At 41.8% G+C, this 17,152-nt stretch overlaps 2 protein-coding genes and 1 pseudogene across 9 annotated transcripts in view; all 3 read left to right on the plus strand.

Annotated features, from left to right (window-relative positions):
* LOC109921544 (histone H2B 7-like) overlaps nt 1-17,152 on the plus strand; it is a 331,158-nt gene that overhangs the window by 71,562 nt on the left and 242,444 nt on the right. The window lies entirely within an intron of this gene.
* Nucleotides 3,291-4,062, plus strand: LOC109936482 (annotated as a pseudogene).
* Nucleotides 13,102-17,060, plus strand: LOC125487734 (late histone H2B.L4-like). Its single transcript, XM_048619901.1, has 2 exons — nt 13,102-13,162; nt 15,769-17,060. Exon 2 carries the CDS (start codon nt 15,820-15,822, stop codon nt 16,342-16,344), a length of 525 nt encoding a protein of 174 aa, XP_048475858.1. The 5' UTR covers nt 13,102-13,162; nt 15,769-15,819; the 3' UTR covers nt 16,345-17,060.

Below are 17,152 nucleotides of genomic sequence, written 5' to 3' on the forward strand. Positions count from 1 at the left end.
GCCTCTTTGTAGGTTACGTGGAACAATCCCTCTTCCGTACCTACACCGGCCCTAAACCCCACCTCTTCCTCCGTTACATTGATGACTGTATCGGCGCCGCCTCGTGCTCCCACGAGGAGCTCGAACAGTTCATACACTTCACTAACACCTTCCACCCCAACCTTAAGTTTACCTGGACCATCTCTAACACCTCTCTCCCCTTCCTGGACCTCTCTGTCTCCATATCGGGCAACCACCTAGAAACCGATATTCATTTCAAGCCCACCGACTCCCACAGCTACCTAGAATACTCCTCCTCCCACCCACCTTCCTGCAAAAATGCTATCCCCTATTCCCAATTCCTTCGCCTCCGCCGCATCTGCTCCCAGGATGAGGCATTCCACTCCCGTACATCTCAGTTGTCCTCGTTTTTCAAGGACCGTAACTTCCCCTCCTCGGTGGTCGAGAACGCCCTCAACCGTGTCTCCCACATCTCCTGCACCTCATCCCTCACACCCCGTCCACGCAATAAGAACCAAAAAAGAATCCCCCTCGTCCTCACGTACCACCCCACCAACCTCCGGATCCAACGCATCATCCTCCGACACTTCCGCCATCTGCAATCCGACCCCACCACCAAAGACATCTTTCCCTCCCCACCCTTATCTGCTTTCCGGAGAGACAACTCTCTCCGTGACTCCCTTGTCCGCTCCACACTCCCCTCCAGCTCCACCACACCCGGCACTTTTCCCTGCAACCGCAGGAAGTGCTACACCTGCCCCCATACCTCCTCCGTCACCCCCATCCCAGGCCCCAAGAAGACTTTCCACATCAAGCAGATGTTCACCTGCACATCTGCCAATGTGGTATACTGCATCCGCTGTACCCGGTGTGGCTTCCTCTACATCGGGGAAACCAAGCGGAGGCTCGGGGACCGCTTTGCAGAACACCTACGCTCAGTTCGCAATAAACAACTGCACCTCCCAGTCGCGAACCATTTCAACACCCCCTCCCATTCCTCAAACGACTTGTCCATCCTGGGCCTCCTGCAGTGCCACAACGATGCCACCCGAAGGTTGCAGGAACAGCAACTCATATTCCGCTTGGGAACCCTGCAGCCCAATGGTATCAATGTGGATTTCACAAGTTTCAAAATCTCCCCTCCCCCTACCGCATCCCAAAACCAGTCCAGCTCGTCCCTGCCTCCCTAACCTGTTCTTCCTCCCACCTATCCCCTCCTCCCACCTCAAGCCGCACCTCCATCTCCTACCGACCAACCTCATCCCGCCCCCTTGACCTGTCCGTCCTCCCTGGACTGACCTATCCCCTTCCTAACTCCCTACCTACACTCACCTTTACTGGCTCCATCCCCGCCTCTTTGACCTGTTTGTTTCCTCTCCACCTATCCTCTGCTCTATCCCTCTTCTATCCGCCTCCCACTGTCTCCCTGTTTATTTCAAAACCCCCTTCCCCTCCCCCTTTTCTGAAGAAGGGTCTAGGCCCGAAACGTCAGCCTCTCTGCTCCTATGATGCTGCTTGGCCTGCTGTGTTCATCCAGCCCTGCACCTTGTTGTCTCTTAATCTGGATGAATGCAGGGCTTTGCATTTTGGTGCAACATACAAGGGTAGGCCTTGCACAATTAATGGTAGGGCCTTGGGTAGTGTTGTAGAACAGAGGGACCTCGCATTCTTTGAAGTCTGCATCACATCTCAACAGGGTGGTTAGGAACTCATGCTTGCCTTCATTGCACAGTCCTTTGAGTTTAGGAGGTGGGAAATCACTTTGAGGTTGAAGGGACATTGGTGAGGGCACTTCTGGAATACTGTGACCAGTGCTTGTTGCACTGTCAGAGGAAAGATATTATTAAGCTGGAAAGGGTTCAGAAGAGATTCACCAGTATTTTGCCATGTGTGTAAGGTTTGAGTTATAAAGAAAGGATGGATAGGCTGGGACTTTTGTTTCACTGGAGCATAGATTGTTGAGAGGTCACCTTATAGAAGTTTATAAAATAATGATGGGGATGAGACAGAGTTGACGGTAGTTGTCTTTTGCCTGGGATGGGGGCAATGGAAGGCCACGGTGGACATTTTTAATGTGACAGGAAAGAGATCTTTTAAAAAAAGGACACGAGGGGCATTTTTTTTAACACAGAGCATGGACGCATGTGGAATTAACTTCCTGACGAAATCGTCTATGTGGCTACAATTACAACATTAAAACGACATTTGGATAAGTACATAAATATGACAATTTTGAATGGAAATAGGCCAAGAGCAGGTGGGTGGAACTAGTTTAGTTTGGCATTATATTCGGCATGTACTGGTTGGACTGAAGTGTCTGTATCCTTGCTGTATGACTCCATATGAGAGATTAAAAAAACTGACACAGGCTATTGAGTTGGATGATCTGCCATTTTCATGATGAGTGGGAGGTGAGATTTCATGGGCCGTTTGGTTAGGTCCAGTTGCTGTTATCTATATTTCTATGTCTGTTGATTCCCAGAACCGATGTTGAGTATTGTCACCAGAATGAAAAAATACTGATCTGGGTGATCAATATGACTTCAAACCATTTGATTGGCTCTTGCAGCCGAATCTGGACAATACCGAATCTCCGGCGCACAAGCCTCAAAAAGTTTAACAGTTACTGAGGAGAAAAAAAACAACTAAATCTCTGGATACCGGAGCAAAGGCTGAAAGGAGGAGAAATTGTATCCTTTCACATTTACATTTGGTGATATTTCTGGCCTGTGATTGTGTGGCTGTGAATATTGTGTCAAAGAGACTTTAGGAGAAGGGCGGGCGGGTTAGCCTAATGTAATAGTGTTTGTGCGTTCTTTCGTAACATGGGATCTACGAGCGCCTCTTGTTCAATTCAATAAGATTTTCAATTCAACTTATCCCCCTGCTCCCCTCCTATACTCCAAAGGTAGAATTCAAGTCAATGTATTTGTTGATTTTAAGATTTCAGTCTAAAAGTGACGATAATGTCAGCGCTCAGCTCAGACAGCGCGATCAGTGCAGCAGCAAAATGCGTTTAACTCGACACCGGAGCCGTCAATTCGAGTGAAAACGTTTTGGCCGCAAACCTTCCCGTGTCAGGGTCAGGAACGATGAGCCTGGCTTTCTGGAGATGCGGAATTGCAGAGGAATTGGAGAGTTTCGGCCGAGAGAGAAACACAGAGAGGCAGCAGGAGCAGGGAGCTGAGGGCAGGTTGTCTCCGCGCCGTCCGCTCGCTGCCTTTAAGTTGCTCAGTGCCACCACCAGCAGCTTCATTGCTGACCCAGTTCAGACTGACAGAGTTCCCGACATGAGCGACATTGCAGCCGCCGAAACGGCTCCTCCAGCCTCCGCCAGCACCAAACCCAAGACTCCCAAGAAGAAGAAGGCGGCGGCTCCGAGGGAAAAAAACAGCCGGTCCCGGGTTGGGTGAACGGATTGTGAAGGGTCTAGGCCCGAAACGTCAGCCTCTCTGCTCCTATGATGCTACTTGGCCTGCTGTGTTCATCCAGCCCTGCACCTTGTTGTCTCGGATTCTCCAGCATCTGCAGTTCCTACTATCTCGGATTGTGAAGATTGTCGGGGAGAGCAGCGATCGGAAGGGGACGTCTCTGGCCGCTATAAAGAAGGCTCTGCAGAGAAGCGGGGTCAATGTGGAGAAGCAAAATGCACAGATCAGGCTGGCTATCAAGAGGTGTCTGGCGAAAGGCTCCCTGGTTCTGGTCAAGGGCCAGGGCGTCTCCGGCTCCTTTAAACTCCCTAAGAATCCAGTCAAGGCAAAAGTGGGAAAGAAGGCGAAAACAGCAGCAGCCGCCAAGAAACCAACCGTGAAGAAAACCACGGCCAAGAAGGTGACAGCGAAGAAATCCCCAGCCAAGAAAGCGGCCGGCAAGAAGGCAGCAACGTCAAAGAAAGCGGTGAAGAAAGCAGCGCCGAAGAAAAAGACTCCCGTGAAGAAGGTGAAAAAGACCAAGAGCCCCAAGGCCGCAAAACCGGTCCCGAAATCGGGTAAACCGAAGGCCAAGCCCAAATCGAAAGTGACCAAGAAAGCAGCAAAGAAATGTAATCAGTGCAACATGTAACCACCTGAACCCAAAGGCTCTTCTCAGAGCCACCCACATCTCTCAGGAAAGAGCTGAGCCCGGATCAAATGATTGCTGTCCCGGTTCCGAGTTCAGGCATAGCTTAAACATTAATTGATTCGAGTAAATCAAATGTCACACTTGCCGTGATTTACGAGAGCGGAGGCTGAGAATAGGGATGGTATCACATGGGGAGTGTCAATGGAACTGCATCTAATTATTTCACATCGCGATTTGTAATTCTGCCCAGACACTGATGTTACATATTGCAGTATATGTATCTCATTAACCCTTCCAGGAATGATATTTTGTATAGTTTTGATGCTGGGATCCCTGCAGAGGCTTTAATGGTGAATTCCTTCCATCTGCCTGTCAAAGACATTTCAAGCAGCAATTACAAATTGTGTTCGGGCTGCTTACAATGTGGGTGAAATAAAAATGTACCGAAAAAAATTGATTCTTTAACTATTAGCTTTAAAGGTGTTTAAATCGCCGGGGTGGGTAAGATTGATTAACCACGGTTACACGGCCGGTTGATCAGTTTGTCTGGGCTGTATTGAACACCGCGCTTTACTCCTGCCCGTTACAGACAGATCAGGCAATGATCCCGTGTCCTGTCCGCGCTGTGTGTAAGAGATAGTAGGAACTGCAGATCCTGGAGAATCTGAGATAACAAGGTGTAGAGCTGGATGAACGCAGCAGGCCAAGCAGCATCAAAGGAGCAGGAAAGCTTCTGAAGAAGGGTCTAGGCCCGAAACGTCAGCCTTCCGGCTCCTCTGATGCTGCTTGGCCGGCTGTGTTCATCCAGCTCTACACCTTGTTATCTCGCGCTACATGTAAACTCGGTTTAAAAAAAAATTCGGGAAAGCAGCGCATGCGTGATGCTGGCCCTACCCCCAAAGCTGTATGTTGCTGACTAGAGAAGCGCATGCGTGAGGCCCTCCTGTAGCGCTGCCATTGAGGAGCATTTACTCAGTGAGTAGAAGAGGTTTGTTTGAAACAGACCGCAATGGAGAGATCAGCGCCCAGTGAAGCGATGGAACAGCAGGCTTCTTCCAGCACCACATCGAGATGTGAGTCTGGGATACAGAGGAGGGCTCCGAGACCGGCATTGATTCGGGCTCAGTTCAGGGAGAACTGGGGGCTGTCTGGAAGAGGAGCAGGAACTGGTCCCGGAACTTGGAGTGATCGCCCGGGGGGTGGCGGGGGGACGAGAGAGGCCTTTCTCGGGCAGTATGTGGGCCTGCTGAGGGAGCCACAGAGGCAAGAAGCTGATGACTGGGGAGGGTGGGGTCATTCTTGTGGTTTTCAAATCTCTAAACACTGACGGAAATTCATTGTTTGGCTTCTATTTTTCTCTGTTGACATAGACAAGATTGTGGAAATACAAGAATTCTGTAAAGGACATAGAATGGATTTAACAGATTATATGTCTCGAGTAAAAATATTTGAAATAGTGCCTGTTGTTCTTTTCAACAGTTAGTGTGTTGGAATCTGGTAGCATGAACTGTGAAGGGATACAGTAGGTTGGGGTAGCACTTTACATGGTGCTGTGCAATTATTGCTCAGTTTCTGAATCTCACTCAATTGGTAATTTATATATTTAAAAAAAAAAGTGCGCAGACAAGGAGTGGCTCAATGTAGGAATGGATTCAAGATTGTGTTTGAATTGATGGCTTTAAAGAAAAGACAGAATTCTCATGACCCAATGTTGTAGTCCAACAAGTTTATTTAAAATCATAAGATTTTGGAGTTCTGCTCCTTTGTCAGGTGAAGTTAAAGAAAAGAAACATCCTAATAACTATTAACTGAATGTTACATTAATCTGTTTGAGATGGTCAGACTTGGCTGATGTTGATTTACTGGAGATACCTCTTCTGTCTTCCTCCAGGCAAATATTTGAAAGACCAAGACAATGTAATATATCCTCGGTACAAAGCCAAGTGTGAACAGCTGCTTCTAACTAACAGCAGATACGTTAACACTATCAGAATGGAGAACATCCTTTCCACAATCACAGAGAAGATTGATCCAGACTTTTATTGAGCTCAATTTCCAGAGACTTATCCAAACAAACAACCAATCAAACATAACCGAGGAAAGGCAAGTTTCTTTTTTGTCTCCATTGTCAATAGACATCGTGCTAGTTCCAATTAATATCATTCATAGCCCATTAACATGTTCGAAATGTTAAAGGCTGACTCCTTGTCAAAAGTACTCAATCAGGGATTGAATCAAGTTTACATTTAATAAGGGTATTTTATAATGTCACAAACCAGATAAAGAAAGACATCATGTCGTTACATAGTTTCAATAACCATATGTGACAAGTAGTGTTACTGACAAATAGCGAATCACTACTGAGCGGATACAGACACATGTACAAAGGCACCAACTGATTCAGATTGAGTCCCAAATACGCTCACCTTATCAACATACAAGATGAAAAGACTAACGTCAATGTATACCCATACACTGTGCATGTAATGGAAGCAAATACATACAAAATGTTTATGGATGTCTTTTATATAAGGATAAGAGTCTACAACAAAGCAAAAAAGACCCTTCACTTACCAAGTTGATAGTAGACAAAAACAAGCACCTGACAATTCTAATCCCATTCAGCTAACATTCCATTTCAATGTGTGTGTCTTGACAGCAGACGAGCTGCCAACCCCATCTTTTATTACAATATAATTCTCAACTGGTTCACTTTCAGGAATAGAAAACATATTTTCCATCTGTCCAGCAATAAGCTTTCTTTTCAAAAAATACATCGTGTAACTTTCTACAGAGTCCCATTTGCCCCTCTCTGAAATATTGCACAAAAGCAGGAACATTTCTTCAAATGAATGATATAATCAAATAATTGCCATTTAAACTAATGAAGAAAGATCCATTTAACCAAACCTTGTAATTTGCAAATTTTGTCATTTCTTTTTGCAAGAGGAGTTCAACAATGTGCAATGAGTTTGCTTTGATGGTTTAAATTTTCTCCACTGTAAGACAGAAAGTACAAGTCCTTTTGCTTTCCTCATTCCAAATATAGAGCATCATAAGAGTACTGCTAATGGCTTGCACTGTCACACCACAAAGCAGGGTTATGTAGTATCCATGATAGAATAATGAAGTGAATTAGCCAATTCTCTTGCCTGTAGAAGAAACATTGCGGTTACTCAGCTGCAATACAGTTGATTTGTTCATTGCCCTTTTCCTTGGACGCTAACAAAGAAGTGTAACATCTATGACAGATTGATTACACTCACATATTCATATGACAGAAACTGACAGGTACAGATTGATAACTAAACTCATACATGGATATAGCAGAAACTGACAGAGATTGATAATTACACTTCTCAGCATTATTCACAAAAGTATGTTACTATGCTCTCAGAAAAGCTGATGGCATCCCGAAGAACAGCCCTTGATATTATTCCTCCCAGTTAGACTCTGCACTGTCGGAGTTACAAAACCCTTTGCATTTACATTACACAATCCATTACACAAAACAAATGCATGGAGCAAAAACTGACAGGTACAGGTTAATAACTGCACTCACACTTTCACAAAGCAGAAACTGACAGGCATGCATTGATAACTAAATTCACAGATTCACAAAGCAGCAACTGGCATGTACAGATTGAATATAAAAGCAGAAATATACAGAGAAAGATTGATACCTACACTCTCATTCATGTTGCAAAACATATGTACAGATTGCTAACTACACACATTAACACATACAGCAGAAACTGGCAAGGAGAATTGCTAATTATAGCTACATATGAGAACTGGCAGGTCCAAATTGCTAAGCACATTCATATATTCACAGCGCACTCACTGGCTGATAGGGAAAGATTGATAAATGCCCTGAAATAGTCATGTAGTAGAGACTGCCAGTTACAGATTAATAACTGCACACTCGGATACACAGAGCTGAAACTGACAAGGACTGACCGGTAAATAGACTCAGACGTTCATATGCTAGTTACTGACAGAGAAAGTTTGATAACAAATCTATCATACCCACATAGCAAAAACTGACAGGAACAGATTAATAATAATACTCCCAGTTTCACATTGCATAAATTGATAGGTACAGTTTTATAACTAATCTTACATTTTCACAGAGCAGAATCTGACAAGTACAGATGATAACTATACACAGATTGACAAGCAAAAACAGACACACATAGAAATGGAATCTACACTCATACATTCACCATCAGAAAATGAAGGTATAGATGCACAACTACACTCATTCACATGGCAGTAACGGAGAACTACAACTTGATAACTACAGTCACCCCTGCATGTTACAGTAACTGTCAGGGACAGATTGATGACAGTCACACATTCATAAGACAGAAACTGACAGGTATAGATTGATAACTAAACTCACATGTGGATATAGCAGATACTGACAGAGGTTGATTATTACACTCTCATTACCGTTGCAGAAACTGAGATTGATAACTGCACTCACACATTCACATAGCAGAAACTGAGAGTACAGACTTGATAACGATAGTCACACATTCATATTGCAATATGTAACAGGGATGGAATGATCCTACCTATGAAATATTACAAAAAAAGCAAGAAAACAGAATGTCATTTGTTCAAATTATCAATATATCTTCCCAGAACATCCTGGGATATGCTTAATCGGGTCCTGGCAATTTAGCCACCTTTATGTGTTTTTTTTAACCGCCTCTAACACCACCTCTTCTGTCATGTGGACTGGTTTCAAGACATCCATACATATTTCTTCAAGTTCCCTAGCGTCCACAGGGACAGAATGATAACTAAACTCATGTTCAAACAAGAGGAACTGATGGGCAGAGAATGATAATTACACACATTCACAAACCAGAAACTAACAAGTGCAGATTAATAACTATAGAGCAGAAACTGACGGGGATAGCATAATAACTGCTCTCACATATTCGCAGAGCAGAATTTGGCAGGCACAGGTACATATTCGAACAAAAATCTCACATTCACCTTGCAGAAACTGACAGGTTTCGATTAATAACTACACTCAGATTCAGAGCAGAAACCGACAGGAACAATTTGATGACTACACTCACATCGCAGCAACTGACAGCTACAGATTGACTCTCTCATATTGACATTGCAAACAGAGACAAGTTGGCACACACTAATAACTGCAGTCATGTACTGGCATTGCAGAAAGTGACAGGTACAGAATGATAACTTTACTCACATTCACAAAGTAGAGAGTGGCAGGGACAGATTGCTAACTGCAATCCCAATTGTTTCCTTTTTTTAATTCATTCATGGGATGTGTGTGTCACTGACTATCACTAATTGTACAGAGGGCAATTAAGTGCCAACCACATTGCTGTGGGTTTGGAATCACATGTAGGCCAGACCAGGTAAGGATGGCAGATTTCCCAAAAGGATGTTAGAGGACCAGATATTTTTTTTCCAGGAGAATTGGCAGAAAAATCTTATTTTCAGATTATTGTTGAATTAAAATTCCACCATCTGCCATGATTTGAAAATTACCTGGCTCTCTGTATTAATAGTTCAGAGATAATACCATTCGTATTCACATAGCTGAACTTCACAGGTGTGGCTTGATGACTACATTTTCAAATTCATGGAGCTGAAAGTGACAGAATAGATCAATAACTGTACTTTGATATCAACAGAAGAGTTACTGACAGGAACATATCGATAATCGATAATGCACGCATTCATGTTGCAAAAACTGGCATGTACAGATTGGTAAATGCATTCACACATCAGCAAACCAGAAACTGATGGGCAGAGGGTAATAACTAATTAATTAGTAATTCACAGAGCAGAAACTTTCAGGTATAGTCTGATAATTACACACGAATATTCACTGAGGAGAAACTGACAAGGTACAGATTGATAATGACAGTCATATTCATATAATAGAAGCTCACTGGTACAGATTGATAAACACACTCTCATATTCACAGAACAGAAACTGACAGTTACAGACTGATAACTACATTTTCATATTCACATGTCTGAAAATGACAGGTATGATTTAATGAATAAGTTTGCATTTTTACAAGCAGACACATTCAGGGATATATTAATAACTGCACCCAAACATTCCCACAGCACAAACAGGTAAAGACTTACAACTACACTCTTATATGCACAGAGAAAGAAAAACAATTTTCAAGTGCAGTTTGATAACTATACTCAAATAATCACAGAACAGAAACTCACAGGTACATATCGATAATACGTCACATTGACCTTGCACAAATTGACAGATGCAGACCGAAAGCTACACTGACACATTCACAGCACAACTGACAGGAACAGGTTGACAACTACATTTATTCATTCATGTAGCAGAAACTGACAGCTACAGATGATAACCACCACTCTCATATTCACAGAGCAGAAACTGACAATCATAAATTGGTAACTGTACTCACACATTCACATCACAGAAACTGACGTATATATTGACAAAGGCATTCAGACATTACCAAACCAGAAACTTACAGCGACGTATTAATGTTGAAACATCCACTTACATAGACCAGAAACTTACAGGGATAGATTGGAAAATAGATGCATGCATTTGCATAGCAGAAACTGACATGTCCATATTGATAACTATATTTGGATGTTCACAGAGCAAAGGCAGATTAATAACAGCACTCATTCACAGAGCAGAATCTGACAGGTGTACAAATTGATAATCTCATTCACATACTCCCAACACACATACTGACAAGGAATGATTGATAAATACACTCTCATATTCACCAAGCAGAAACTGCCTGGTACAGAAGATAACTACATTTACGTACTCATAATGCAGAATCGGACAGGTACGGATTGATAACTAAACTCCTATTGAAATTGCAGAAACTGAAAGGTAGAGACTGATAACAACACTCATTCTTATTGCTTAAACTGCCAGGTATTGGTTGATATCTACACTCCTTTTCAAATAGCAAAAACTGACAGGTACAGATTAATAACTACTTTCTCAGATATATAGAGGAGACACTAACAGGGTAATTATGCTGTCATAGTCACATAACAAATTCACAGGAAAAAATGGATAATAACACTTCCACATCACATAGCATGAAATCATTCATACAATTTCACAGCTACACTCAATTTCACACAGCAGGATCTGACAGGTACAGAGAACTGCACTCACATATTGATTTGGCAGAAACTGATTGGCATAGATTCAAACCTGCGCTCATTTATTCACATTGCAGAAACTGATAGATGCACTCTCATATGCAGAGAAAATTTTCTGACAAAATTTGAATGTAGTTATTCATCTCAACCATTTATCCAAAATTTGATAAAGACACTCAAATATTCACAGGGCCAAATCTCACATGTATATATTGATAATAACACTCTCACATTCACCGAGTAGAAATTGACAGAGAAAGATTGATAAATACATCATACATTCATATTGCAGAGACTGACAGGACCAGTTGCTTCCTTACTGACAAAGCGGAATTGATCAGGGATAGACTAACGATTACACACACACACATTCGGCAAGCAAAACTGTTAACTACATTTACAGATTCACACAGCAAAGTCTGACAGGATCAGATCGAACCTAAATTCCCAGATAAACTCATAACAGAAACTGACAGGTAGAGACTGATAACAACACACTCACTCTCATAGCAAAAACAGACAGGTACAGAACGATATATACATTCACACATTTACAAAACCAAAACCTAACAGTTACAGATTGATAAACAAACACTCCGATTCAGAGAGCAGAAACTGATAGGGAAAGATTGATAAATACACTAACACAAGCACATTGCAGAGACTGACAGGAACAGATTGACAAGTACACCTACACTCTCAGCGCAGAAACTGACAGGGACAGATTGGTAACTACACACATGTATTCACATTAGCAGAAAGTGGCATGGACAGCTTGGTTAATGCAGGTTGATAACCACAGTCACACATTCTCATTGCAGCAACTGACAGGGACATATTGATTGACAATCACTTGTTCACATGACAAAACTGACAGGTAGAGACTGAAAATGATGGTCACAATCACATAGCAGAATCTGACAGGCATGGATTAATAACTGCACTCATACAATCACACTGGCTCAAACTGACAGGTATATATTGATAAATGCATTCACACATTGACAAACCAGAAACTGACAGGCACACTCTCAGATGAATGGAACAGAAAATGACAGGGACAGGCTGGCAAATAAACTTGGACATTCAAATTGTAGAGACTCACAGGTACATATTAATAACTGTATTTGGATTTTCACAGGTAGAGATGGATAACTACATTCAGATATTCATAGAGAAAAAGTTGACAGGTACAAATTGATAACTACATTTATGTATCCACAAAATGGAGATTGAGATGACAAATTGATCAATACATTCACATTACAGAAACTGACAGTGCTTTAAGCTGTGGGGCTATGGGCTGTGTGCAGGACAGTGGGATTAGAATGGCCATCTGGTTGTCTTTGCGTTTGAATGGACAAGATAAGTCAAACCGCCCTCTTCAACGCTATGTCATTTCATTTGATTTATAGTTCTCTATCAATCTGTCCCTGTCAGTCTCTGCTGTGTGAATACATAAGTAATTTAACAAAGGTTTAGATTGTATGAGTGTAGTTATCATTCACCAAGTAGGAACTGACATGAATAGATCAATAAGTAAACTCATATCCACAGACCGGCTTGTATTGGGTAGTCCCATTCATGGAGCTGTACACTTGTTGGTTTCTTTCTGGTCTTCACTCAACTGGTATGGAATTAACAAAAAGAAAAATCCCCAGACAAGGAGCAGCTTAGAACAAGAGTGGAATCAGACACATAATTCTGTTCAAATTCCTGGCTTGAAATAAAATATCGTAATGATTATTAACTGAACTTTGCATTGATCAGTTAAATATTATCAAACTTGGCTGATATTGATTTACAGGAGGTTTCTCTTCTGTCTTCCTCCAGGCAAATACTTGAAGGACTAAGACAAAGTAATATTTCCTCAGTACAAAGCCAGGTGTGACCAGCTGCTTCTAACAAACAGCAGGTATGTTACTACTGTCAGAGCAGAGAACATCCTTCCCACAGTCACAGACCAGATTGAGTCAAATACACATTGAGGTCAATTTCCAGCGAAATATGCTCAAACAACAAGTTTGTTGTTTTTTTCACCATTCACAATGCACATCTGCCCAGTTTGAACAAATATCACCATGCATAGCCCATTGACATTTACACCATTTTTGAAGATGGATAGACTGAATTCTCGTCCAAAATATACAGTCAGGAACTGAATGTAATCTGCATTAAATCACCCTAATAACAACTATCACATAACAAATCGGACCCTCACGGAGAATATTACTGGCTGCCAGAGAGTTAAGCCACGTTGACAAATAGAAACTGACCAGCATGTATTGATACCTCTGCTCACTCATTCACATTGCAGAAACAGGCAAAAACACATTGATGATGACACTCACATATTGACATAGCAAAACTAACAGGTAAAGTTTGATAACAGCATTCACAAATTCACGTAATCAAAACTGATGGGTACACTTTAATAATTACACTGACTTATCAAACTAACAGGATCTGAATGATAACTACACTCACATATCCACATAGTAGAAAAACACAGAAGAACAGATTGCTCATAACACTCCAAGTTTCACATAGCATAACCTGACAGGTCCCATTTTACAACTGTATTCAAGTATCCACAGATTTAAAACAAAAACTGTCATGTACAGTATGATAACTACACTCCAAAATTCACAAGCAGATTCTCACAGGTACATATTGATTACTAACTTTACATATCCATATAGCAGAAACTGACAGGAACAGCTTGATAATAATCCTCCCAGTGTCACACAGCATGAACTGGCAGATACAGTTTGATAACTATATTCATATCAACAGTGCAGAATCTCACAGCTACATATTGATAACTATACATGCACACTCTCACACATTCATTGAGCAGAAAATGAGAGTTATAAATCGATAACTAAACATACAAATTGACATTGCAGATACTGACAAACTAGATGGATAACTAAACACATATCTTCTCACAGCAGAAACTGACAGGGACATATTGATAACCAGTCACACCACTCATATTGCGGTAATAGTCATGGATAGATTCATGATACTCCAATGTTCACATGACAGAAACTGACACATATAGCCACACTCTCATTCACATTTCATGAACCAACATAACAGGTTAATAACTACACTTCCAGATATCAGAAAATATTAAGTACAGATGAATAACTGTGCTCAAACATTCACCAAGCACAAACTGGCATTACAGATGAATAACTAAACTCAAATGTTGAAATAGCAGAAACTGTCAGGTAGAGACTGAAAGTGCTTTAAAAAAAAACTGACAGGAAGAGGTTGATAAATAAAATCACATTCAAATTTTGGAAAGTGGCAGGGACAGATTGGTAAATACACTCATACATTTACACAACACTAACTGTCCAAGAAAGATTAATAAACGCACTCAGGTTCACAGTGCAGAAACTGACAGGAGCAAATTGATAATAACACACCCAGTTTCATGGCAAATTAACTGACAGGTACAGATTGATAACTACACAGTTACATTCAGTGAACAGAAACTGACTGACAGATTGTGAGAGACTAATAATCATTCATCTAGCGGAAGCTGACACGGCAGATTGATAACTGCAGTTCTGTTTTTACATAGCCAATAATGAGAGATAAACTAACCCTTAATCAACCTGAAATTCTGAACAACACAATATCATTCACACTGTAACCAGGGACTCATTGATGGTTATAAAACAAAAATGCACATCTACACATGAGATTGTCATAATTAAAATTCACAAAAGGTGTCATGTTAAAATATCCTGAAATGACAATAATCAGTTCACTGTGAATTCAACTGATGTGTCAACAAATAAAGTTCAGAGAAAACCCACACAGCAAAGCTTGTAACAAAAAAAAATTGCTAAAACCTGAAATGTACAAAATAATATCCACACTAATTCATTGCAAAGCAAGATTTCAGGAACTGAATTGTTGGCAGAAAACTGGTGACACTGATTGAAGAGCCTAATGGTTAGAGAGTAAAATTCGTGTAGTCAGCAGAAAGCAAAGGCACAGGTGACAGTACATCATTTCCCTGTCATTGAGGTAATCCGAGTTACCCTGACGTTGACATACAGTGGCAGGTATTCTGAGGAAAATATGAATAGTTTGGGCATATACTCATTGGAGATTTGAAGAAGGACGTCGAACCTTTAGGGGAAATGAAAACTGAAGGGAGTTGACAGAGCAGATGCTAGTAGAATGTCCTTAATCTTCAGAGAGTGTAGAGCAAGAAAAACAAGCAAGAGAGAACATTCCCTAACCCCCATTTTCCTCAAGCACGATGCAATTGTCGAGTAGTTCCATCATTTCCAGGAGTGAAGCACACTCACTGTCAGATTTCAGTGCATTTTGTCACTTGACAACAAATGTCATGAGAATTTTTAAATGGAAGAGGAAAGAAAACCATTATCGAAAGATGTAGAATAAATCGCAATTAGGATCTCACAATTTAGAGTGAGCTAGGAGTTTGATCCGTGTACAAAATTTCGGTTGATGTTTCACATTTCATTGCAGATCCTGGCAGATCCACGTTGTGTCCCACACTAACCAATCACAGAGAGACTAATGTCATGGTTTGACATTCTTGTAAACTACCCAATCAGGAATAAGGCTTTCCCCCATCCTTCATTAGCATTGCTGACGCCGTCAGGCTACAAAAGGCGAGCTCCGAGGCTGCTTTCGCTTATTCTGTGTCGGACATTGTCTGTCGCAATGGTAGAGGAAAAGAAAGGACAAGTAGCCAAGAAGGGTGCGAAGAAAGCGGTGAAGAGGGCGCCAGCGAAAGGCGGTAAGAAGAGAAGAAGGTCCAGGAAAGAAAGTTACTCCATCTATATCTACAAAGTAATGAAGCAGGTTCACCCCGACACCGGCATTTCCTCCAAGGCCATGAGCATCATGAACTCGTTCGTCAACGATATTTTCGAGCGCATCGCGGGGGAAGCTTCCCGCCTGGCCCATTACAACAAGCGCAGCACCATCAGCTCCCGGGAGATCCAGACCGCCGTGCGGCTGCTGCTGCCCGGGGAGCTGGCTAAGCACGCTGTGTCGGAGGGTACAAAGGCGGTGACCAAGTACACCAGCTCCAAGTGAGGCACCACATTGTGCTGAAAAACACACATCCAAAACCCAACGGCTCTTTTCAGAGCCACCCACAACTTCCCTAAAACAGCTGAACCATTATATTACTATCTACGATAATTGTGTTTTATAAATGTTCTGTAAATTAGTGAGTGATCGCAGATTTTATGCGCGGCTTATTCTCGGATGCGTTCATATACATCTGTAATCGCTGCCTGTAGACAGGGATCATGTTAAACACCAATGAGTTAATTTCAGCAATTTCTGTGTGTTCGTGTTACCCTCTGTCACTCGATCAGTTCAGAAGCTACAAGACCCGGTTGGGTATGAACCCTAACTTACACTCTGCAAAAAAAAAAGTGCCCCCGTCTCCCGTCGGTAAGCAAAGAAAAAGCTTCTTCGAGTCACGTTTCATTTTTTTTTCATTTCAAAATCTCCACGCGGTTTTTGCCAGGTTGCAGAAAGCTGTAAATAAGGCTTTTTGCTGTGGGGAGAGACTTTCAAAATGAACCGAGATAAAATCTGAACTGCTGCCGGACTTGCATAGTAAATGTGGAGCTTTTACTAACCTCAGATCGAGTGCAATACGGGAGGGCTGCTTTTAAATATTGTCTAAAGACGGTGTTCGCGATTAATGCGCTCACTCGGGGAAAAAAAACGTTATCCACTGTTTTATCGATATATCGGTGTTTTTGAAATGCGAAATAAATGATCAGTTCCAGAGTGCAGATTTTGGCGCCGTTTTTTCTGCTGGTTTAAGGCTCAGAAAATCCGATTCAAGGTAAGAAATTGACTTATTCAAGGAGGTTAGGGAATGAGG

This window comes from Rhincodon typus, chromosome 44 (assembly GCF_021869965.1).
Source record: "Rhincodon typus isolate 14 chromosome 44, sRhiTyp1.1, whole genome shotgun sequence".
In the NCBI taxonomy this organism is placed as follows: Eukaryota; Metazoa; Chordata; class Chondrichthyes; order Orectolobiformes; family Rhincodontidae; genus Rhincodon; species Rhincodon typus.

What these genes read in the sequence shown, in the direction of transcription:
- LOC125487734 (XM_048619901.1), top strand. Translation starts at nt 15,820, where the DNA reads ATGTCATGGTTTGACATTCTTGTAAACTACCCAATCAGGAATAAGGCT.